Source organism: Cottoperca gobio, chromosome 1 (genome assembly GCF_900634415.1).
Source record: "Cottoperca gobio chromosome 1, fCotGob3.1, whole genome shotgun sequence".
Classification (NCBI taxonomy): Eukaryota; Metazoa; Chordata; class Actinopteri; order Perciformes; family Bovichtidae; genus Cottoperca; species Cottoperca gobio.
This window is the reverse complement of record NC_041355.1, coordinates 14,028,530-14,052,277: the sequence shown is the minus strand read 5'-3', so window position 1 is coordinate 14,052,277 and position 23,748 is coordinate 14,028,530. Positions and strand designations below refer to the sequence as shown.

Genomic DNA, 23,748 nt, shown 5'->3' with positions numbered 1-23,748 from the left:
ATTGTATTTTTTTGGGCCGGGTTTAACAGTTTAAAGTGACATGAAACATCTGGAGAGAAGATGCAAGTTGTTGCAATCTTTACAGCAGTAAGAGGAGTTTTAGGCAGATTTGAATGTAATGTGATGTTTGATACCAGAACTAAGTGTAAACTAGTCATGTTCACCTGATTTACAGTGGTTCTCTGCTGTTTATTTTAGGCCTTACTTTGCCTACTGGATCACGTTTGTCCATATAGTAATTACTTTGCTGGCCTGCTGTACATACGGTTTTGCCCCTGTGGGGTTTGCACAACATTCTACATCTGAACTGGTGAGTAAATCTAAAAACTTAAAGGCTTTTACTGTGAAATACTGACTTAATTCAACTTTCTTTTTTACATAATCTGTTACATTTGACTAACAAGACGACATAAACATCCTGCTATCTGTACTGCCAAAGTGGCTGATTATTGTTTTTTTGTGCAGGAATATATGCAATCTGAATGCACTTACAGAATCTGCTCAATCAATACATGGCTGAACACATTAAATATTGAAAGCAACCTAAAAGTGTTCTTGTTTTTCTTATCCAGGCAAACATAATTCAGTATACAGAAATGAACAAATGTCAACTCCATCAATCAATAGTCATGAATGAATATTGAACAATGGACTTTAAACGTTTTGGTAAATGTTGTATATTTAGTAGATCATTTGCCAACAGTGTCCCTCTGTCGCCCTCTGCAGGTGCTGAAGAACAAAGGCATTTATGAGAGTGTCAAGTTTATCCAACAGGAGAACTTCTGGATTGGTCCGAGTTCTGTGAGTCTCTTGCTGGTCTCAGTTTAGCTGCTCTATTACACTTTATGTTTTTCACTATCTACCTAGATGGACACTCTCATTGTATGTTTGTCGTGATGTAAGAAACACAAGTGAAATGTTCCCTAAAATGTTGTGCACCAATATTAAACTGAACAGAGCCAGACTGTAAAATAAATAAGGTATATTCACCTTTTTTTCCACAATTTCACAGTGTGGTGTAGACAAGTGTGACAAGTCAGCAGTCAGTTTTGTGAACATATACTTTTTTTTACAAATTTGGGTTGGCTGAGGAGGTAGAGTGGTTGTCCGCCAGTCAGAGGGTCGGTGGTTCAATCCCTCAAATTGCTCCCGAGAGTGTGAGTGTGTGTGCAGGTTTATCACTGTAGCCTCAGACTCTGTATGTATGTGTGTGAATGGGGGAATGCTGGCATGTGTTGTAAAGCACTTTTGAGTGGTTGCGAAAATAGGGAAAAGCGCTATATAAATGCAGGTAGTTAATCTACATCTAAACATATTGCACGTAAGGAATGGGTTTTGAGTTTTTCTTCTCTGGAGATCACATAACTGTGTGTGGGTTTGTGTATCTTTACAATATTTTCCTCCACCTTTCAGGACGACCTGATCCATCTGGGGGCCAAGTTCTCCCCGTGCATCCGTAAGGACACACAGATAGTCAATCTGATCCAGAAGGCCAAAGACCAGGAGAGAGAGTCCGGCTGCTGCGTTCAGAATGACAACTCTGGTTGCGTGCAGACCCTCAGAACTGACTGCTCTGTACGTGGTTTATCCTGCACTTTGTTTTATTAGCTTGGCAGTTTAAGCAACCTTTCTTCTGTTTGAGAAAGAAAACCAGCAAAGACACATTCAATGCATATCCACAAGAAATTGCAATTGAAAACCTCAAAAGGGGATTGAATATGCTTCATTACACACACACACTTATAGCCACAGTCTATAAACATCATCTATATAAAATCATAGAGTCCTAAACACAAACTCACTGGTGAGATTATAATCTGTAATCATATAATCACCATGCTCTGCGTACTTCCGCGCAGTTCTTGCAATTACAGTAATTACATTTGTCAACAAAGAGTTTAAAGTGCAACAAGATTTAAATGTAAAAAGATCACCAAGATCTTTCTAAATTGTTTGTGGGAAAGTGCAAAGATATGTTGTTGGGTAGATTACATTTTTTCAAGATTGAAAGGTCCACTGTGTAGGATTTAGCGGCGTCTAGCTGTGAGGTTGAAAATTGCAACAGCCGAATACCTCTTGGCTCATTAATCTCTTTACATGCGTGTTGGAAAATCTACAGTGGCCTTCAGGTAACGTAAAAATGCGTAAACCGTTCTCTAGAACCAGAGTTTGGTTTGTCCGCTCTGGGCTACGGTAGAAACATGGCTGTGCAACATGTGAGAAAAGAACCTGCTTCGTATGGCGATATGAAGGTCTCATTCTAAGCTAACGAAAACACAATGATTTTTAGATTCAGGTGATTATGCAGTAATGAAAACTTAGTTATGGCTATTAAATTCCATTTTTGCTAATATATCCCCCTAATCCTACACACTGGTCCTTTTTAACATGGATATACACAATGATTACTATTCTCATGATATGATTTAATTTCCTTTTTATTCTATGAAATAAATACTAAAATTGAATACAAAATGAACTGTATATGCAGGAGACGCTGGCCACCTTTATTAAATGGAAGAATGAGCAGGTGGACATCAGCAGGTCGTCTGGTTCTGTCTGTCACCAGGATCCCAGGTGAGAATATGTGTATGTGATCATTGTGCCACATGACATGTAGAACACTAAGAAACATCAAGTAAGTTGTTTTCTTTTGTCCTTGTGTGTTGCATGTTGTTACCAGAGTGTGTGAAGAGCCTGCCTCTGCAGAGCCTCATGTATGGCTGAATGACATCACCCTGTGGCCGGTAAGTTGGAAATCCATTTCTACACTAGATAGATAGATAGATATAAATATGTTGTGAGTTTTGGAAATGATTACATCTCACTTTTTTCAATACATTTTGACTTTTGGACGTTACAACAATCCTACGGAGCCACCACTGTGATGTAATTCTTCTTCATCTTTATCTGCCACTCTGCAGAATTACCGGCTGTAAACAGAATGAATAAACATGCAAAATAAATAGAAAAGCTTTGCAGCATTCGAATGTTGATTTTAGAATTTGAATGACAACATCATGAAAGTAGTTTATAACTATATTATACACATTATATTTATCTATGCTACCCTCTGTGTCTGAGGTCTACAACAGGAAATACAATAAAAGATTATTGTACAGTATAAGTCTGTGTAACGGCTCATTGCTCGTCCTTCTCCAGGTGTGTACGTATCCTAAGAAGTGGAACCACACAGGCTACAGACACATGGACTGTAACATCAAGGGAAGGCCTTGCTGCATAGGAACTAAGGGCGGGTGAGACAAGGTTTCTGTTCCACTTCTTGATCAGCTGCATTGCCAAGTCATCAGGAGAAAGCTTTAATTGCATTTTGCTTGTCCCCTCCTGTAGATGTGAAATCACGACCAGAGAGTATTGCTCTTTCATGCATGGTTACTTCCACGAGGAAGCCACACTCTGCTCACAGGTAGTGTGTATGCATGTGTTATGTGTGTGTGTGTGTCTGTCAGTGTGTTAATACATTTCTGAACTCATGCACTACTCTTGCGCAGATCCACTGTCTGGATGACGTGTGCGGCTTGTTGCCCTTCCTCAACCCTGACGTACCTGATCAGTTCTACCGTTTCTGGCTCTCTCTCTTCCTCCATGCTGGGTACGCACCTCACAAACCTTCTTAGACAAAGATTTTATTTTTCTTCAAGTAAACATTTTTTAACACATAGATAGAGCTATACATTTTTTATTTTTTTTATTTTTCTGTTTATTTCAGCCGAGTCAGCCCGTATAGATGTAGCCACTGGAAAAGTAACACGTCATGACAGCTAAATAACATTCAGAGAAGGTATATTATGCTCTGACAAAGCGTTAAGCCTATTACGCTGAGTCAACGAGCCATTTCACTCGTTTGCTATGAATGATTACTAGGTGTGGTTTCATTGTCAGAATCCTTCAGGATTCAAACTTAATGAAATATTTCTAAATGAGGCCCCATAGCTTGTGAGCTGCTCACTCACATGAATACTGATACTTAGTGCTAATACTAGGCATGTGGTAAATCCCTCAGGTCTGCTTTTAATGCAAGCAAACAAACAGGCTGACGAAGCTTAATGGGAAAAGTGCAGTGTGTGTAGAAATGCGCATTTGACATAATAACGGTGATATGGCCAAAATCTTCTATCCTGATATAGGTCATTTAATATCTCCATTACAATATATGTCACAAAATATCATGTTTTCTGGTGAGTCAATAAATAAATAACTTATATTAAGTAATCACATGGTAAAATCTATTTGTGTATACCACATTTAATTCACAATAGAATTAAATACATGAGAAATAAAAAGTATTTTCTCATTTAATTAAGACCTTCAGTGCAAAACAGTTTCAAGGGAAATTATCTAGAAAAAATGTGCACCATAATTATGCAGAGAGAGAGAGCTGTATGCACTGTTGTATCCTAAAGGTTCTACAGTTTGGAGGAGTTTGTGGCTGGAAGGTTGCCAGATAGAGTCCAGTTTGTTAATGGCATTGAACCCTAGATATAATGCACTGGTCACAATACCAGTAAACAGTGTGTGTGTGTGTGTGTGTGTGTGTGTGTGTGTGTGTGTGTGTGTGTGTGTGTGTGTGTGTGTATGTGTAGGCTGTTGCACTGCATGGTGTCGGTGGTGTTTCAGATGACCATACTGAGAGACCTGGAGAAGCTGGCAGGTTGGGTCCGCATCTCCATGATTTATATCCTCAGTGGCATCACTGGAAACATCGCCTCTGCCTTGTTCCTGCCGTACAGAGCTGAGGTGAGTTCTTGAATACATACATGCATGCACGGACAGAAAATGCACAAAAACAAATGAAGTGCACACGTATACACTCGACCAGGGGTATTCAACTAAAATTCTAAGAGGTCCAGTTAGAGAACATTTTCGCGAAGCAAAGGTCCGGGGCATCATAATGTCTAACGTGCGTTATGAATTAGTGTGAGATATTGAAGCAGCCTAGTATCAACGTCTGCACATCATCAACAGCTGACTGTCAAATCTAATAAAGAAAGTACAATTTAAAAACATTTACACAATATGTATTGTCACTTAACATTGAACTATACAGATGTATATAATACTGTAGATATGTATAATGTTCTTCTCGGGCTGCATTTAAAAATAACATTTAGAAAATAAATAAAATTGCTTTTGAAAAATTGTGCATCTTAAAATAAAGTGCTTAATTTTAGAAAAATAAAATAAAGTGTAGCAGCAGCTTGAGTTTCCCTTTTTCTTAACAGTCTCAACCAATGTTAGAATAAATCAGTCTCAACGCACTTTAACAGTTTAACCCAGACTAGCATATCCTGGGTTAAACTGTTCTCTGTGGCTGATGATGCTGACAGGTGGCCTATTTGCTTTATTTTGTCACAAATCAAAATCACATTGGGCTCTGAGTGCTTATTTTCTGTGCCCTCAGTTCAGACTTGAGTGGGTATGTTTGGTCAAAAACGTTGTGCTTTGTCTCATAGTGGCGTTTCACATCACCACTGTTAACTGAGCACCACGGTCTCTGAGCATATGAGACGCTGGTGTTGTGCTCCAGTGAGAAGGATGAACATGAATGAGTCCATCCTGGGTTGAAAGCTCTGTTGACTTTTCTCTTCTTGGAGAGCGCCATGAGTAGTTATTGTTTCTCTCCCTCTCTGACGCTCACTCGTCTCTTCGTTTGTGTTTCTCTCCCTTTCTCCGTCTTCTCTCCGTCTTCTCTCCCTGTATCGCTAACTCCTCTTTCCGTCTGTCTCTCGCCTCTCATCTGTCTGTATTCAGAGTCGCAATGTTTGCCGCCTGGAATGCACAGATATGATTGGTTGCTAATCAATAATTTATTGATTATAGGTCCGGGTCCGGATAGGTCGGCGTCTGGGTCCGGACCGCCTGTTAGTGACCCCTGCACTAGACCCTTAAAACACCTGCAGGCTCTAACATGGGGACAACCTTTCTTGCCAAGATATTTTCAACAGAAGCTTATTTATTAGTTAAGCACTCACACTTGTAACAGGCAGATATGCACACACTCACATATTCACACGGTTAAATACACTGATGTCATACTGATCTCTGAGCTGGTCAAATCTCTGGGGAGTAAGATATGACCCAAGACCCAAGCTGCTGCCCTTACTAAATGCATTGTTCTCTTCCCCTCCTCCACGTACCTCTATATTTAGACTCATTAGCTGCTAAATCTCGTCTGAATGTACCAGATGAACCGAGACAGCCTCATGTTGAAGCCGTTTTTGATGACGTTACAAAATGTTAATCCAAAGGTAAAAAACATTTACACATTTCTATTGTAACTAATATGTTTGACTGCTATTCCCACTCAGTGGTTTACCTCAGTTTACCTTGGCTCACTTACTGGAAGGGAGTTTCTCATACTGGGGATTATTAGAGCAGCTCCATCTAGAGAGGTCTGGAGGGGCACAGGAAACACCTCATAGTGTTAACTGTGCAAGTGCCTGGAGAAACTGAGCTTAAGTGGATAACACTTTATGAGACTGCTTTACTGGACCTAAGTCATTCCCATGAAGAGAGCAGTCCAACCAAGAGCACTGCTAAGTTAACAAGTCTTTGTTGAAAATGTTCAATTTGTGCATAAGAAAACCTGAGTGGAATACATGAAAATTAGAAAAAGCAAAAAAAAGATTTTTTTGTGCGTGGTTGAGGTGGAAACGTTGCAGTATCGGTAAATGAAAATGCGACAAAGTGCAATGGTAACAGGTTTAGAGAATAAATGTACGCAAAGCATGTGACTTCAACGTCTACTGAAGCTTCTGCTTTGCTGAAGAGAAGAAAAGATAGTTTCCTCATCCCACAGAGATCGGATGTAAACTTCCTCACGAACTTGAGAAGACCGGAGAATTGCTGTTAACGACTGCTTGTCTCCAGGAAGCAGGATGAAGCTTCATATGTTTATTTTGGACATGGTTACCTTAATTAATCCACTCCATAATGTCTTGTTGGGTGTGCTGATAGAAAGCAATCCTCTCGGCACACAAGATTAAGTTGGTGTATGTCTGAGAGAGAGAGAGAGAGAGAGAGAGAGAGAGAGAGAGAGAGAGAGAGAGAGAGAGAGAGAGAGAGAGAGAGAGAGAGAGAGAGAGAGAGAGAGAGAGAGAGAGAGAGAGAGAGAGAGAGAGAGAGAGAGAGAGAGAGACGTTGCTGAGTCAACTGCAACTAATTAGGTGATGTCTGTAAGGACTTTGAAATAGCTCAGACCAGTCGATACTCTTCTCCTTTCTGTCATCTTCTTTTCTGAGTCCAAGTGACTCACATGTTTTTGAAGCCATACACACATGGTGAAAATATAGGAAAGAACCAGGAGATCCACTGATATTTAAAACACATGAATATTTATTAGCCATCATTTCTCTAAAGCTACGACAATGAGTAACTCTACTCTTACCGAAGTTTCTAATAAAGAGTGTAATCTTTGCAAAAACACAACATGTTGATATGTGCTAATCACTCAGAACTTTCTGTTCTCTTCAGTGTGTCTCTGCAAAGCCCACTTTCCCCTTTAAGAGATTAGTCTAATGCCATTGTATGGGTAAACAAAGGCCACTGCTGCAGTACTTAGTGAATGGGACCACATTTCTTCTTTTCAACAAAAACAATAGTTTCAAAGACTAGACGTGTCCGGTGATGCTTCAGGTGTACACCGTTATGAACACAAAAGGTTCCTCCTGGCAAAGAGAGCACTTTAACAATGACACATTCTACTTTGCTTCTTGGCCTTTTGTATTTGTGTCTGGATGTAATCGAGGCCACTGTAAACCAATTGCTCTCGTCTGATATTTGCGTGGTGTGACATGAGGTGGCTCTCATTGTGACGTTCCTTGACGTGAGGGCCAGAAATCCCACCATCCCGCTCTGCTTAGCGCTGACCAGCTCACCGGTCTTCACACACCAGGAATAACCAGAGGAAGCACACGCAAGGCACAGCACAGGGCGATCAAGGAGTTTAAGGAGGCAGTTTAAGTGGATTATCCTTTATCTGTTGAGTGGCAGCAGCTGTGACTGTAATAATACAGTAACTTCAGGTACTGCTCCTAAAACTCTGAAGAGAGACGAGCAAAAGTCAACATCTGTGTGGTTGGCTCTTTAAAAAAAAAAAAAAAAATGTAATTCATCTCAGTATTTCTGTGGAATATTAATATTAGATCAAATGTCTCTTTACTAAACACACATGTGAGGTGGGTTTAACATAAACTAGATGAATCTGAAATATGTAATTGTTTTTCAATTATTTTCAGATATTGTTATGTATAATACTATATAGCAATCTGAGTAAAACACAATGTTCTGCTGTTTTTCAAGTGTTGAACAGACAGTACTGTCTAACTATATCACTGAAGGGAATACGTCCACAGAAAATGACCATTTGTATATCAATTACTCACCCCGTGTTACCCTGAATTCTTATGAAAACTTGATGAATGGAAGTAAACGTCGGCCGCGTTTAACAATAGCTTAACTACATCAAAACATCTGTTCACGATCTCTCGCACAACTCGTGCAGTATAACGCAAGTCTCATTTATCCAGTCGTTTTAGCATTTTTCCCCAAAACCTTACTATTTAACACTTGTGGGAATGGAAATGATTCTGTTAATGTACAACAATAAATAACTTGTAATGGGTCACTGCCCCTTCCTGTAACTTCTTCACAGATTAGCCATCTGCCTCTGACCAGGCCAAGCCTTCAAACTCAGACGTCACTCTAATCTTCTCCCCTTTATTGCCTTGGGCTCGCACTGTAGTTTTTTCCACGTGCCGCTAAACTTTCCTAAAGATGGGGGGCGAGGAAAGCCTATTGTTGAGCCTACTGAGTGGTTTCTCATCTTATTAAGAACTTAAGTTGAGTACTTATTAAGAACTTAAGTTCTTAATAATAACTTAAATTATTTCCAGCTATACATGTATTATGTTTACATGCATGCACACACATACAGAGTAATCCGATTTAGACAATAGTTTGATTCACCTGGAGTCGTGTTTGTTAATCTTATTGAACTGAATGGTAGCATAAAGAGTGATGTAAAAAGAAAACCGCAATTTTCAAATGATATTCCCTCAAAATGATTCACATCAGATTTTCCAAAAGATTTGAGTTTGGATGTGTTTATTATTATTAATTAGGAAAACGTAATTGTGTATCACGATATCTCGATTTTATGATTTCATCACAATACGATTCCATTGAAAGATGATAAATGATATTGAATTATTGCCCAGTTATCGGTTGCATTTGAAGCAGGAAGTTTTACATCCAATCACAGCAATAATGTTAACAAATAAATCAGACAATACAAAAGCAATTTAGTGATATCCCCATAGTTGTGCTCTTTAAAATAAAATCCTGAAACTGAGACAAGGCCGAGTAAAAATGCAATTCCAAGACGAGACCTTTAAAAAGTGGTATCGAGACAAAGACTGATCTGGAGTACTACAACATTGGGGTGTTTTCTATGTAAGTGGTAATATAGAAGAACTCTTTAATCTTCCGGGACTATCCTTCCTTTTGTTTGTTGGTTTAAATTGAATTATGGGATGGTCTCTAACTTGTCTTCTTCTCTGGTTCGCTTCCTGCAGGTTGGTCCAGCAGGGTCTCAGTTTGGACTACTCGCTTGCCTGTTTGTTGAGCTGTTTCAAGGTTGGCAGATTCTGGAGAAGCCATGGAAAGCCTTTCTCAAGCTGTTGGGCATTGTCCTGTTCCTCTTCCTGTGCGGCCTCCTGCCGTGGATCGACAACATCGCCCACATCTTTGGCTTCCTCAGCGGCATGCTCCTCTCCTTCGCCTTCCTGCCCTACATCACGTTCGGGACCTTTGACAAGTATCGGAAACGTATCCTCATTGCTGTCTCAATGTTGGCCTACATCGGGCTGTTCTCCTCCCTCATCGTTTGGTTTTATATTTACCCGATTAACTGGCACTGGCTGGAGCATCTCACCTGCCTGCCCTTCACGAGCAAGTTCTGTGAAAAGTACGACATAGACCATGAAATTAACGATGTGGTGCACTAGTGCTCATGCTACTGACGTGACTGTTCAGGTCAACTCGGTGGCCTTTTAAGAATTGTGTTTTTTTATTTTCCACTCATCGAAGCACTTGATCAAAGTCCATGTGAATGGATCGGATCGGTCTGAATCGGTCTCTTCACCACAGCTTGCTGACTTGCTCACTTGGGTAAAACTTTACTCAGCCTTTTTAATCCTCAGTCAAGTCTTGCACTACCTAGCATGTTAATTTGCTAATGGGCTGGCAGATCCTCGGAATCAGAGGACAGGAAAAGACACTTAGGACGTCAAAACCGTATAGAGCTGGGTGGGTCTAAGGGAAAAGATCTACAGAGCGAGAGACTGTCTGGATCCTTCAGTTCAAAAAATCTATCACTTCTGGCCTACAATCACTTGTCCCTTTAACTCTATGGACGACTAGCAGTTGAGATAAACTGGTCGTCCTGTGTCTTGTGGCCTCAGTGAACTGAGATACATCAGGTGCCTCCGGCCACTAAGTCATGTTTTCAGTAACACTGGGTTCAACACTACAAACGTTGTCATTCAGCTCTCCTGCTTCTAGTTTATCAGAGTTAAAAACAGTTTTTTTTTTATCTTTTGCTCTTTTGTATGTATGAAATTGTATGCTAAAGGTAACAAAGTGTTCCAAGTATTAACTGTGCAACTGGAAGAGTTAAAGGGAAATATATCAGTGGTCAACTAAGGTAAGATTTCTATCTAGAACCACTAGTTGCCTTAAACAGACTATGCCATTTTACAAAGATGCCTCATTTTACTTTTGCATACTGCTCGTGATCTACTTACTGAATGCTGATGGTCACATTTCTGACACCAAACCTACCAAAGCAACAACACCGGCTGCTTCTATTGTATATGCATGTTGTTCTTCACAATGACTTTGTTTTCTGTATGTCACTGCCACGTAATGTCTCATATTTGTCCGCTAACAGAGTGGTGCCTAAACCATTTTGTAGATTTACTCTGAAAATTATTCCAAGATCTAAACAATCATTTTGTTGGATCATAGTAAGTTTGTACTGTAAAGCAAATAGTCCTCACAAGATGTCACTTTTGTTTCACCTCAGCCTTAATATGTTTGTGAAATAATACCGTAAAAAGGCTTTGTTTTACTATTTACACTTATTATAACTATCCTTGACAAAAGCAATACAAAAAAAAGTTTCATCCCCTACGTGTACACTTTTTTCACATATTTCTTTATGTCTGGACGCTCGCAGCTGATTGCTCGGGTGTTCAGGTCGATGACCCAGGTTAGATTGTTGCTAACAATCTGACAAGTGTTTTTCAGAAGTCGTAACACCTGAAGTGAAAGATTTCTCACACGGGTTCTTTGATCTGGTTTGTTGTCGTTTGTGATTCCGGTGTTGAGCCGAGCTGTTAGGGAAGCCCCCATCGTGTGGAGGATTATGTGAGTTACTAAGTGAGTTATGAGATTAACAGAGTTTGTTGACATGAGTTGTATGTTGGACAATTCAAATGCTTTAATGAGTTTTAACACCACTATATTTAGAATGTAAAGGCCACGTGTTTAAAACATAATAATCTGCCAGTAAGTGTGAACAATGACATCCAACTCTTTTTAGGAAACCTCTGTACTGTGCCTTTTGACATGAGTGTTTGATCTGAAGAGGTAAAACAGCCCACATCTTCAGGCAGGACTGCATGCAGCAGTCACACTGCTGTGTCTGCATTGGGACCAAATATATTCACCCTTCTCTATTTATTGGAATAAAAGGGGAAAGTAGTTCGGAATGAATTTCATGTCATGGTCAAGGCACTGTTCTCTATTGCTTTAGTTTTATCTGTGAAAATCTATGTGTGTTAAACAGTCGTGTTGAAATAAATGCCACTCGTAATATTGAGGTTATGTGTGTCAGAGAGAAGTTTAATGTCCTTTTAGTACACGCAGTTACCCACTAAACGCCAAGTTTGTATCTCGCATCAATTTCTTTACATTTTCTGTACTTTTGGCGCCACACCAGTGACGGCTTTGATTAATGTTTTACATTGAACAATAAGTTCAGTTACTGTAAAATAACTATTTAAATCATGCGATATGATCAAAAGCTCCAGAGCAGCTACTAAATGGACCTTGTGCTGGGATTGTTTTCTCTGCAATTTATAAAAGGAAAAGACCTCAAAGCAGATATGCTAGAAAATATCATTTTAATTATTTGAAGAATAAAACATTGTAAAAAAACAACAACATATTTGTCTTGGTTCAAGACTTTGCGAGGCAGAGGTGGTGATGGTCTACGAGGGGAGAGGGGAAAGGCGAGAGGAGACTATTGAAGATACATTTTGAAATCACATATATTTAGGAAACCTATATACTAAATATACTTATTGTAATGGTCATTGTATGTGTACATAAAACAGTCCAATCAAATCTTAAATATAACACAACAGACAAGTGTGTTCAAGTTAATATATTTACTTATTATCTGATGTTTGATTGCTGATATCCCTCCCTTTGTATTTTTATTCCATAGTCCTCGAAGGTTAGCAGTTTCCTTTGACATTTTACTTTATAGTCATCATCATAGTTACAAAGTGTAATCTTCTAATGCTGTGGAAGGCATGCTGTATATACAAAACTATACAGGACAGAATGCATTAATAATGGGCAGTATATAGAGCCGGAAACAATGTTGGATTAGATTAAATAAAAAAAGAGGGCAAACAAAGAAACAAGGCAGCTGCGTTCTATTGAAAACAGTAAAGAAAAGATCTTCTAATTTATTTTGATAAATAAGTGCTTCCATTCTTTCAGGACTTTTCTCTATCGATTTGTTGTTGTTTTCTTACTCTCATCAAACTACAGAACAATATACTTGTAGTTTCCAAGCAGCTTTTTTTGGCCGCTGGGTGGCCGCTCTTAGTTCTCGGCTGAGCGCACTCCTCACGGCCTGCTGAACGAGTCTCACTCACAGGTGATGGTCACAAACACTGCGCAGCTCGAAGCCCCTAATTCTGTTTCCAGGAGAGGATGGGGTCCCACCGCCACTTATAGCCGGGGAGAATTCACATTAAGTCCTCCTGTCCTCAACATCCACTGTTTCGACGCATGAAGGCGTGGCCCCTGACAGGGTACAACATCTCAATGAAGACGAGGGGCCCCACCGTGATCTCACTGGGGCCCCGCACTTTGAAACCCGACTTCCGGTAGAAGGGGACCAGGAAGTCTTCGCACATGAGCACGGCGCGGCGGACGTAGGGCAGGCAGCGGAGGTACTGCAGGTAGCGCCACATTAGGATGGAGCCCTTGCCCTGCTGGCGGAAGGTCCGGTGGACCGCCAGGACGTGGATGTGGACGGTCGTCCCGTGAGGCTTATGAAGAGTGAGGGCGTCCTGGGAGACAGAGAGGGAGGGGAGAGGTTGCGGTGTTGAGAAACCTGTTGGGCTTCAGATGGCAAGTTTTATCAATAAATACTTGATACCACCAACATGGAAAAGTTCATGTTCAGTCCAGCTTTCTCTGCTTTATAGTAGACTGATGGTATTTCAGTCTTAAAGCGAAATAGTGTAACTTCTGAAAAAATAAATAACGCATTGTTCCTCTCACAAGAGAAAACTGATGAGCATTAAAACGCACTGTTTCCCAAATCAACACACTCGATGCTACAGTATTATTCTGGTATGACCTGTAGGTGACCTTATAGTGGCTGATGTTAACAAAGTTTTGCTGATTGATGAAAGTTTGCAGACTTTATAATCCTAAGGTGCAGAACTTTTGTCTCCCTCCTCTGTTAGTGAGAGTAATTGCCATATAGACGGAATCGGAGTTTCGGGCTTCCGGTGGAATCGCAATGCATGCTGGTGTGGCGGGCCTAGAAAAGTGAGCACCAACTCTACAAGGGCCGCCATATTGGATTTCTTCTCTACGTGTTTACATTGTATTTGGCTAGTTTTTAGTGTGTAATCATCACTCTTCTAGTTATGGGTGAAAGGATGTTCAAACAGTGGGAGAAAGCTAAATAAATGGGCAGAATCTCATTGTGAGCTTCACGATTGCAAACATTGCGACTGCAAGCCCCCGTTCAAACTATTTCCATTTCCAACAGCACTAAAGAACAATGATAGAAGGCTAGCATGGACCAAAGCTGTAAAGAGACAGGATTACAATGGGAAGTCTTGGGAGCCCAAGAAATCTTCGCGGATTTGCAGTGAGCATTTCATGCAAGGAAAACCAACAAATGAATTCCCTGATCCTGAACTCGACCTGGAGTATGCAGTCTATCTACTTGATTTATATATTGACAAATGTACTTTCTATATATTGAGTTTTATAATAATATAACAAACACAAGTTAGGTATATATTTATAATAGCTTACCCTGCAACACAACTGCAATAAGCGATTATGATATCTCCAGTTTTCTTGACTGCGCAGATCCATGCCGAATGTGGCGTATGGGAAACTTTCATTGAATGAGAACATTTTGCTTTCAAAAAGCAATACTCAGAATCTGCGAGAGGGTTGAAAGATGTTTGTTTCAACCAGCCAGAGTCAAACAGTCCAAATGCTTTGCCTTCTTTGTGTTCGTTCAAAGTTCGTTATTGAAACTCGACATCGTTCCCTGTCTGACCCATGGTGGTCAGACATTAAAAATAATGTTATATCGCTGAGGTATATCGGTGGCCAAGAGGTCATGCTGTTGTTTTCATTGACCCAGCCATCCTGCAATGTCAAGGGATCAGGCACTGAAACGCCACTCGGCATAACCAAACGCTTAGTCTTTTTTTCTGTGATTGAAAGTCTTTCTTTAGCTGTTGGTTGCTCCTCAATGCCCGTCTCTGATGCAGCAAACACCCTGGCAATAAGCTCGAGTTTTGTTCCTGAAACCTTTAAATTCCGCTTGCGGCAAAATACTTTCAAAGCTTCGACTTTCCACATCTGAACCTCATCATAAGAAAGGAGTTCAGAACTCATTGTAGAGTAGTAGGTTTGTTTACAACACGCTTGAAGAATAAGCTAAATACAATGTAAACACGTAGAGAAGAAATCCAATATGGCGGCGGCGGCAGCGGCCCTTGTGGAGTTGGTGCTCACTTTTCTAGGCTTGCCACACCAGCATGCATTGCGATTCCACCGGAAGCCCGAAACTCTGATTCCGTCTATATGAAAGACCGTAGCGATGCGGCGAGCTCACCTGCAGGCATTTGCGTACCAGCGCGGGAAAGTCACCACAGACACCACAACTCCGATATACTGCGAAATACAGAGAGCTTCCCCTGGTCGAGGCTTAATCAGCATTGTGTGAATTAAAAGGACGGCCATTTTTATGTTAAAGACCTGCACTCCAGCTTTAAGCTCTGATTTGTTGCTTCCTGTGGGAACCACCAGAAAGGCAAATATAGTTGGGAAAGATCTAAGTTTATAAAGTGTTTAGCCTACTTTAACCTCTGACCTCTGTATATCATTGGCCTTGTTTAGCACATTGTCTTCTGGGAATATTTGCTCTCAGAGTATGTACACAATGTCATTGTACAGTTTGCCTTTCAACTGTGACATTTAGATTTGTATGTACTGAAAGATTCCACGTTATTTTCATCTAGTTATTATTCTTTATTGCACATACAGCCTCAAGAGTATGCCAACCGGTATTTCACATTGAATGAGCATGTGAGAAATTAACTTTTGAATCTTTTAACTATTTCAGAATAGTTTTTTTAAAGTATTACAATTTCATAAAGGCTCTGAATCTCTCCTCAAGTGGTATTTGATTTAGAGACCATAGCGATGCTGAAACTTACTCTCACACAACTTTCCTGTGATATTAAGTGGATCAGTGAAACATTTATCCTCACCCACTGAATTTACAAAGACATTATACCATATATATATATATATATATATATATATATATATATATATATATATATATATATATATATGTATGTCCTTAAATCTATCAAAAATATCTCCTGTTAATCTGTTTTGAACCTCGTCTTGCATTATTGCCAGTCAGCCTGAGGTAAATCAGTGTCCAGGTGTCTTCAGCTCTGTCTTACCGTGGTAAGCCTCTCCTGGTCCCACAGTGAGCCGATGATGAAAGCCACAAGACGTCCCTCCTCGAACCAGCCAAGAGACAGCTCAGGGCACAGGGTGAGGAAATGACGCACCTCGTCCAGGTGGAGAGGACACTCACCGGACACTGAGATGAAGGCTGAGTGGAGGAGAAAACTATACATTTAGAAACCTGGATGACAAAGAAGTGGGCATTGTGTCCCCTATACTATACTGACTGCCATACATGTGATGGAAGGATATGCTGGATCACAGCCAGGGAAGTTATGCAGGTTAAAGACACCTGAACTCAAATCATCTATGCATTTAGGAGTTAAATCACCATGGTAACTTTAAAGTTAGTAAATGTAAAATATGATAATTGGAAAACAAACCCTCCTTTTTCATTTTAAAACATATCCAATGCTGACCAGAATGTATCCAATCTATTTTTAAAAGAGTTTACTGAAGTTTTTATTTTCTTTTTTCACGTGTGAGTGAACACATTAACCGAAGCTGCTGTTGCACGAGACAGAATTAATCTTCTCGTGTTTCCTTAAAAAAATTAATTAAAAAAGGTTAATTTGCGTAACTGCGTATGGAATAGACTAACTGACCTGAAGTTATTAAACCCGCTATAGTAGGCCTACGTTGTAAAATGTAAAGAGTTTCTTACCTTCTCTCTCAATCTCAAACACACTGATGGCATCCTCCGGGCTGAGGGAGCGGAACTCGCTGGCCGGCAGCGTGTGGCGGCGGCCCTGAAACATATGGAGCGGCCTCATGAACGGCACTGCGCTCATCACCGACATTCACTTACTTTTTTTTAACCAAAAAGTTTTCAAATCAATCGGAGGCGACTTTCTTGGGTGACTTTCTTTCTGCTTCTCACTCCTTTTAACGCGAGTATCTCCTCGTCTAAAAGCCTGATCCGTGCGTAAGAGGACCGTGCCTGAAGACTGAGCAGAGGGTGGTGCGCCTTCAGTATTTATACCCTCGGTGGGCAGGGTATAATCCTGAAGCGAGCTGGATGACCAAAGCCTCAAATTCCCCGTGAGTAAGTTGAACAATAAACATATTTAGTCAGGGTCAGGAGGGATACCCGTGTGTTGAGAATTATCCTCGTCATGCCACAGTCAGATTTGGATTTCACATGTGTTGGACGTCTCATGCAAACTGTTACATCTGTCAGCCTGAGAGGATTGAGTCTCTGCTCGTGTTGCACACCATTTTAAGGACTACTCATGTGATTTCTCAGTCCCTGTAAGTCGAGTTCATGGTTTTCCACACTTTATTTTCCAGATCTGTATAAGAGGATTAGAGGGCGTGTAGGAGTTTATTACCTCTTCAGTAAGCCATATGTTTTCATAAAATGTCAAGAAACCACAGCTTTGTCCTCTCTCATTTACGAAAATGTCCCTTTTTATAATCAGAAAGGATAGCAGCAGAAGAATTCAATGCTTTACTGTATTTTATCATATTATTTGAATTCAGGAGACATCAAACTGACACCAAGAGCAGGTGAACTCCTTGTAGGCATCACAAGGCTGAATATTAATCTTCATCTCCAGATTTACACTAAGCTTAATTTGTGCAAAACGTTTCCTTGCACACTCTTTTTAATGTGTATATATAAAGGAATATAAAAATATATATTCAAATATTCTTAGGATCAACATTTTTTTCAGGACTCCTAACAGGTTTCCCTCAATAATTGTGCCGATACATATGTTCTGTTGTGGGTGGTGGGGTCTTTGGTACATTCTACAATAAAAAATTAAAAAACGAAAACATGTATGTCTTATTTATCCTAAATCCACTGGGAGGATAGAAAGATTCACAGAGATTCAATTTTAAATTGCTAAATTAAACAAGGATTCCCAATTTCACATTTCTGTTGATTTTCACACAGATTATCGTTTACGGTCAGTGATTGTGTGAAGGCATAAATAAGTAATAAATAAGTAACTTTTTTCTTTATAAATAATAGAATGAAGATGGGTCTCCCGAATTGTAATGCAGAGTCCTGCACCATAATTTTTTTTTTTTGTGGTTTTTACCTACATAAACACTTTATAATTGTTCAGGGGACTCACCTAACAACTCCTCATAATACCTTAAGTATACTCTTTGTTTGTGGTTTGTTTTAAGGAATCTATATATGAGTTAGATTATAGTAAAGAAAAACACATTTATAGACTAAGTATAAGGCAGTGGCTTATGAAATAAATGTCTCTGTGTTGACCTTTGGAACAAATTACATACACACCTAAAGACAAACAAGAAAGGATTTAAAATCTGGGGAAAGATATTTATTTATAATTATTGTTATTATTATTTCACCATCTATGTAATGGGAGTTAATTAAATAATTATTTTTTAACAAAAAAATAATAAAGTAGATGTGTTTTTTAATAATAATATTAATAACGTTTGTTCGTTTATATGATTTAAAAAATAAAATGTTGAAAACTTAATAAACATATTGTTGTAAAAAAGACAATTATATTAGGGTAAAACTTTATGTGGTTAGTGATCCAAAACTAATTTGAACATCACAGATTGAGGTTCACACTGCCGCTCAGTGGTGATCGAGGGTACTGCGCTGGTTACGCAGCTCTCCGTATCGACGTAAACACGTGCACATCGCTGCTTCCAGGTTACAGTTTTTTTTCACTCCACCGTCATCCTCGCGCTCTAGCATCACTCCCTGACAACAGCAGCGATGGCGGAGCCCGCAGCATCGGATGCGGCGGCCACAGCAGACGCAGCAGAAGCGACATCAACCCCGACCCCGGGCCTCTCCCCGGCAGTCAGCCCGGGCTCGGAGCCTCCATCCATGGCTCTGTCTCCCACGGCGGACGGCTCCCAGCGGCTGCTCTTCTCCCACGACCTGGTCTCCGGGCGGTATCGCGGCTCAGTCCGGTTTGGCCTCGTACGGATGATTCACGGCGAGGAGGAATTTAACTCAGACTCGGACCTCGACGATGGCGGAGGGACTGGCGGCGGCGGCGGCGGCGGCGGAGGAGGACGAGTTCCGTGTGGTTCGGACACTGAGAGCGCTGTGGACACCCCGAGCCGGCCTCTCTGTAGGGGATTTGTCCGCGTCCAGTGGTACCCTGAAGGAGGAAAGCAGGACATCAGGGAGACAAAGGTACCACACACCGGCTAATGTGTTAACTGTTTACACTGAGACCCGGTTACTCCCCGAGCCTGAAATGAGGGCTGCACTGTTTTTTAACTGTCTGACTGGTGTGGGTTTTTTTTTTTTAAGGAAGAGCCGACTTGCTCGCCTGTCAGGGATATGGTTCACTTAATCCATCTGCCTAAAATGCATAACCTAGCTTGCTAGCTGGCTAGCCTTCAAGCACACATGCTAGCTAGCAGTGTAGCTCCTAGCCTCATGTCACTCAGCTGGTGCTGGCACGCTAAACAAGGTTGTTGTTCCACCTGACTGCGTCCAGCCGATAATGCATACAATACCCAGTGACCAGGTAGCAGCTTTCTGTCTGTAAGTTAAGTGTCGCTACAGGGTTTAGCAGGGGTAGGACACTCCTACTGTAGCAAACTCACACCTATTGACTAGCTCATCCGTTCCTCATCTGGGTGTGACTTGGCCTGAGACCAAGCGTTGTAAAACACTAGCTTGTATTTGTTATATATTCTTTACATAATGTCACAGTTCCTCATCTCAAAATACACATGCATCGTATTTCAAACCAGTCCCATTTGTGATCTTCAGTGACACATATGTCACAGATGAGGATTCAGTGTGTCAGTTTTACATTTGAAATCCGTATCACCCACATTTGAGCTGAAACACTTGGTCAATTAATTGATTGGTCAATCACCAACAAAGTTCAAGTAAGTAAATTCAAGTAAAAATGACAAACATTTGCTGGTTCCAGTTTATCAACTGTGAGAATGCTTCTTTTCTCTTATGTAGCACTGGTAATTGAATATGTTTTAATTATGGGCTGTTCGTCAGATAAAACAAGACACTTGAAGATGACATTTTGAATAATTGCTCACAGTCCTAATCTACATAATGTCTTCACTCTGTGACAATTTAGTATCATTATTTAATATTTCCTAGGGCTGCTAACTAATTATTATTATTGTCTTAAGTAATCTGCATCTTTTTTTCTTGGCTAATCATTTGGTTGTCAAAAACGTACCAAAGGTGACACCTTCAGCTCCAACCAACAATCAAACAATAAACAATAAAACTAGTAAATCTTCACATTTGAGGAGCTGGAACCAGTTAATTTATTTGGCATGTTTTCTTGACTATTTGCAGGTGATGGTTACTGGTAGTACATTTGGTTGGCTAGCCTGCACACAAAGCATGTTATTAGGGTAACTGAATAAAACCAGAAGACTCTGGACAAATAGACATGAAGTTAAATTACCCATTCAGGGTTTTACTCTATTATGGAGATGCATTATCTTGGTTAACCTGCCTCTTGGATCAGTCTTTGGCCACAAACCCATTGTTGCAACTTTGATTTAAATGAATCATCAAACACAACAGACATCAATAGTGAAGACCGTATAAAAGGGCAGCGTCAAGATTTCAGGGTAATTGCTGCCAAACACCATCTACTGTCTTATCTATTGTCCATGGACACGAGACCACACCCAGAGTTATATCTGTTGTTTCATTCTACAACCACATAATGAATGCAATTGAAATTCGTGGGGAAATAAGCTGTCATGTATATTCTCCAGGGCTTCTCTAGATTTCTCCTGGGCTTTGTGGCAAAGGGTCACAGGGGATTAAAAGAGGTGGACTGGAAAAAGCTCATACAAGCCTGTTTTAGAGGCACAGGATAGGACCAGAAGAAACCTATTTTAGGATGCGCTGTTGCCTTGCTTTGTCTTTTCTGCTAAACGAGTAAAGTTCTGGTCTGAGTGTCATTCAATCTCTGTCACAACAAAAGCTCCGTTAAACAATGGCACCAATGTTTACACACTGCGTGGACTGATAATGCTGTGTCATTACGCGTCAGTGTCCCCAAAGGATCTAGTGTGTGCTCGTGTGCACATACATGGATTTAATTCTGTCGTGTTCTTGTTTATGTTTATGTTTGTGTGTGTGTGTGTGTGTGTGTGTGTGTGTGTGTGATTTCTCGTTTGCTTATCTGCGGGCGCCACATGTCGTCTCAGAAGGCTCCGTCCTTGTTGCATATATCCAGAGAGCGTGGTGAAGAATAATCAATAATTCATGATTACTTCCTGCAGTTTGCAAAGTTATCATCTTCAAGATGATATTTCTACAAAATTTGGACTTCTGTTTATTCTGCAGGCGCACCTCAGTCAAAAGGTTTTCTCTCCGGAGCAATCAGAGGAGGGGAAATCTGTCACTCGTGTCAGGCTTTCTCCTGACGTCAATACAACCAGCATTTTCACAGCAAAACTAGGATTTCGATAGTTTGGAGAAAAGCAGAAGACATTAGTTGCAAATGATAGATTATCCAAGTAGTCTAATGTTTTCTTTGTTGCTGCATTTTAATGCTGGGAAATTAGAGTTTAAAATTGCTCCTTTTTTGCTTCTAACATTTTACCATATCATTTCATTGTCTTCATGTCTTCCTGGCACCAGAAGGATTTGTGAATGTTTAACATTGCCTTTGTATTCCATAACAACCTGGATTGTGTGCACCCGAGCTTTCTAGAAGTGGTACAAGAATAAACCGAGTAGCATAATGAAGATTTGTCAGCATGTATGATGCTGAGGCAAGCTGATTTAAAAATATTGTGTGTCCAGCTGGGGCTGACGAGAAAGTTCATCTGCGTCTTGCAGACTCCCTAAAAACACATTAGTACATCACACAACTACTATTTTGAAAACTCTGCTCGCATAGTCTTTGCTCTCATATAGCAAAGTAGGGCTGCAACTAACAATCATTTTCATTGTCAATTAATCTGTAGATTATATTCTTGATTAGTTGTTTGGTCTATAAAATGTTGATCAGTGTTTTCCAAAGCCTGAGACGACGTACTCGAATGTCTTGTTCCGTCCATAATTCACAGATATTCAGTTTACGGTCTTAGAGGAGTAAAGAAACCAGAAAATATTATATTTTGGCTGTTTGTAGCAACTGCAAAACTACTTCCATAAACACATTTGTACAAATAAAATACTTTTAATTAAAGCTATCGTAGCAGCTGCCATCTATGGTCACTTTCTATATGGACTCAGTCACTGACCTTTAGACCAGCTTGTATTTGCAGCCTCTAAACTTTGAGTGGCTGACGTCCCACCAGTAGCCTTGAAAAGGGAACATGTCTGCAGCTCACTACTTCCCTGCAACACATCACATTTGTTGCACCCCATGAAATCTTAATAACTATCTCCAGAGGAATGGCTGGGCCTTAGATCTGTATCTCCGCGCAGGTATGAACGGGGACACCTCGGTTGTTGTCAGCTGCACTGCTTGCAGTTTCTCAGCGAGTCAGGCAGGAACACGACATACTTCCATCGCCTGCAAGTCAAAGTAGTAGCACAGCAGTGGCTTCACAAACATTTCTTGTCAGACGTCCTGCCACAGTCCGGTTTGATGAACTCGAGTACCACCTGTCATGGCCCAATTGTGCTCATTTGAATGGATTTTTAGACTATTATTTAACTAATAATGGTACAAAGGTGGATGTTACAATAATGTTTTCATACATTTAAACTGTAAATATTTGGTTTTCACACACCTTGAATGAAACGTTCAGATGTTACAATATAAGGATATCTTTTAAAAAATGGAATTGTCAAATTATATTTGCTCAGTTGAGCTAATCCACACTCTTCCCATACCCCCCCTCTTGGGTGCATGTACCTCTACAGTGGCATAGACGGCCTGAACTAGCATACGGAGTGATTTTCTTTTTCTCACTGGTATTCTTGCAGTATATTGTGTGATGTCTAATATTGGATCGTGTAGTCATCGTTTCATCAGCTTTTGCTCACTGGATAACTGTCATTTGTGATTGACCAACTATTCACCTTAACCTTGTGGTGCAAAGGCACACCAGACCAGACACTCGATACCTCTGAACCTCTTTTGTGTTTTCATAGGATGGTACCGTAATAGATGCATAATCCTGTGGACGGAAGGACACGGTCCGTGCTTTATCAGCAATTCAGTCCCTGACTGTGGATTAAGATGATAATGTTCCTCGCTGCCCATACAGCTATACTTACAGTAGGTGCAGGTTACTGTAAACCCTGTTACTGGTGTCGGCTCCACACTGACCCCGATTTACGCCTCGAATTAAAATCCATCAGATGAGTGCAGAGTCTTTGTAGGCGAACAGGATATTTAACATCTGAAGGTGTTGATTGATGTTGTGACCTGACGTGTTTGTGCTAAAGGTTAATTTTATGTTCAGTACATTTATTGTTCTAAGGGGGTTAATTGTGTTTATATATCTTAGTATATATAGTATAATGTTTATAAAAATAAATTCTAAAACAAATGCGGTTTGAAGAAAAACTATTTTACTTCACCGCCTGCTTTGGGCCCGCCACAGTCGGCATTATCAAACACACGGAGCCCTGCTGCTGCAGCACAACCTTCACATTTCCATACAAGGACAGAAGTGCACTGCAGCAGCAGGTAACTCGCAATGGGATGCACCGAGGGAACAACAGTGCAGCGTGTGTGTGAGATGTCCCTGAATCTATCAGTCATTTGGAGA

The 23,748-nt window shown here is 40.4% G+C and overlaps 3 protein-coding genes across 3 annotated transcripts in view; 2 read left to right on the top strand and 1 right to left on the bottom strand.

The window, feature by feature from the left end:
• LOC115009655 (inactive rhomboid protein 2-like) overlaps positions 1 to 11,010 on the top strand; it is a 29,157-nt gene extending 18,147 nt beyond the window's left edge. Inside the window, exons 9-18 of the mRNA XM_029433813.1 lie at positions 199 to 310; positions 727 to 801; positions 1,414 to 1,575; positions 2,492 to 2,577; positions 2,684 to 2,747; positions 3,163 to 3,257; positions 3,352 to 3,427; positions 3,513 to 3,613; positions 4,605 to 4,758; positions 9,597 to 11,010. Coding sequence (XP_029289673.1) covers positions 199 to 310; positions 727 to 801; positions 1,414 to 1,575; positions 2,492 to 2,577; positions 2,684 to 2,747; positions 3,163 to 3,257; positions 3,352 to 3,427; positions 3,513 to 3,613; positions 4,605 to 4,758; positions 9,597 to 10,028 — 1,357 coding nt within the window. The 3' untranslated portion in view covers positions 10,029 to 11,010. The remainder of the gene's footprint in view (positions 1 to 198; positions 311 to 726; positions 802 to 1,413; positions 1,576 to 2,491; positions 2,578 to 2,683; positions 2,748 to 3,162; positions 3,258 to 3,351; positions 3,428 to 3,512; positions 3,614 to 4,604; positions 4,759 to 9,596) is intronic.
• A 1,272-nt stretch (positions 11,011 to 12,282) lies between these two features.
• On the bottom strand, positions 12,283 to 17,167 carry aanat1 (arylalkylamine N-acetyltransferase 1). The gene is made up of 3 exons (XM_029433826.1): positions 16,730 to 17,167; positions 16,059 to 16,213; positions 12,283 to 13,394 (listed from the first exon to the last, which is right to left on the bottom strand). The coding sequence occupies exons 1-3, from the start codon at positions 16,863 to 16,865 to the stop codon at positions 13,089 to 13,091; spliced, it is 597 nt and encodes a 198-aa protein (XP_029289686.1). The 5' UTR covers positions 16,866 to 17,167; the 3' UTR covers positions 12,283 to 13,088.
• A 1,588-nt stretch (positions 17,168 to 18,755) lies between these two features.
• The window catches only part of ube2o (ubiquitin-conjugating enzyme E2O), a 34,865-nt gene continuing 29,872 nt past the window's right edge, over positions 18,756 to 23,748 (top strand). Inside the window, exon 1 of the mRNA XM_029431612.1 lies at positions 18,756 to 19,207. Within this exon, the coding sequence (XP_029287472.1) occupies positions 18,779 to 19,207 (429 nt within the window). The 5' untranslated portion in view covers positions 18,756 to 18,778. The remainder of the gene's footprint in view (positions 19,208 to 23,748) is intronic.

What these genes read in the sequence shown, in the direction of transcription:
- aanat1 (XM_029433826.1), bottom strand. Translation starts at nt 16,865, where the DNA reads ATGTCGGTGATGAGCGCAGTGCCGTTCATGAGGCCGCTCCATATGTTT. An exon ending in GTTTGAGATTGAGAGAGAAG is followed by an intron (nt 16,214 to 16,729) that starts GTAAGAAACTCT and finishes TCCTCCACTCAG; the next exon opens with CCTTCATCTCAGTGTCCGGT. An exon ending in ACCAGGAGAGGCTTACCACG is followed by an intron (nt 13,395 to 16,058) that starts GTAAGACAGAGC and finishes TCTGTCTCCCAG; the next exon opens with GACGCCCTCACTCTTCATAA.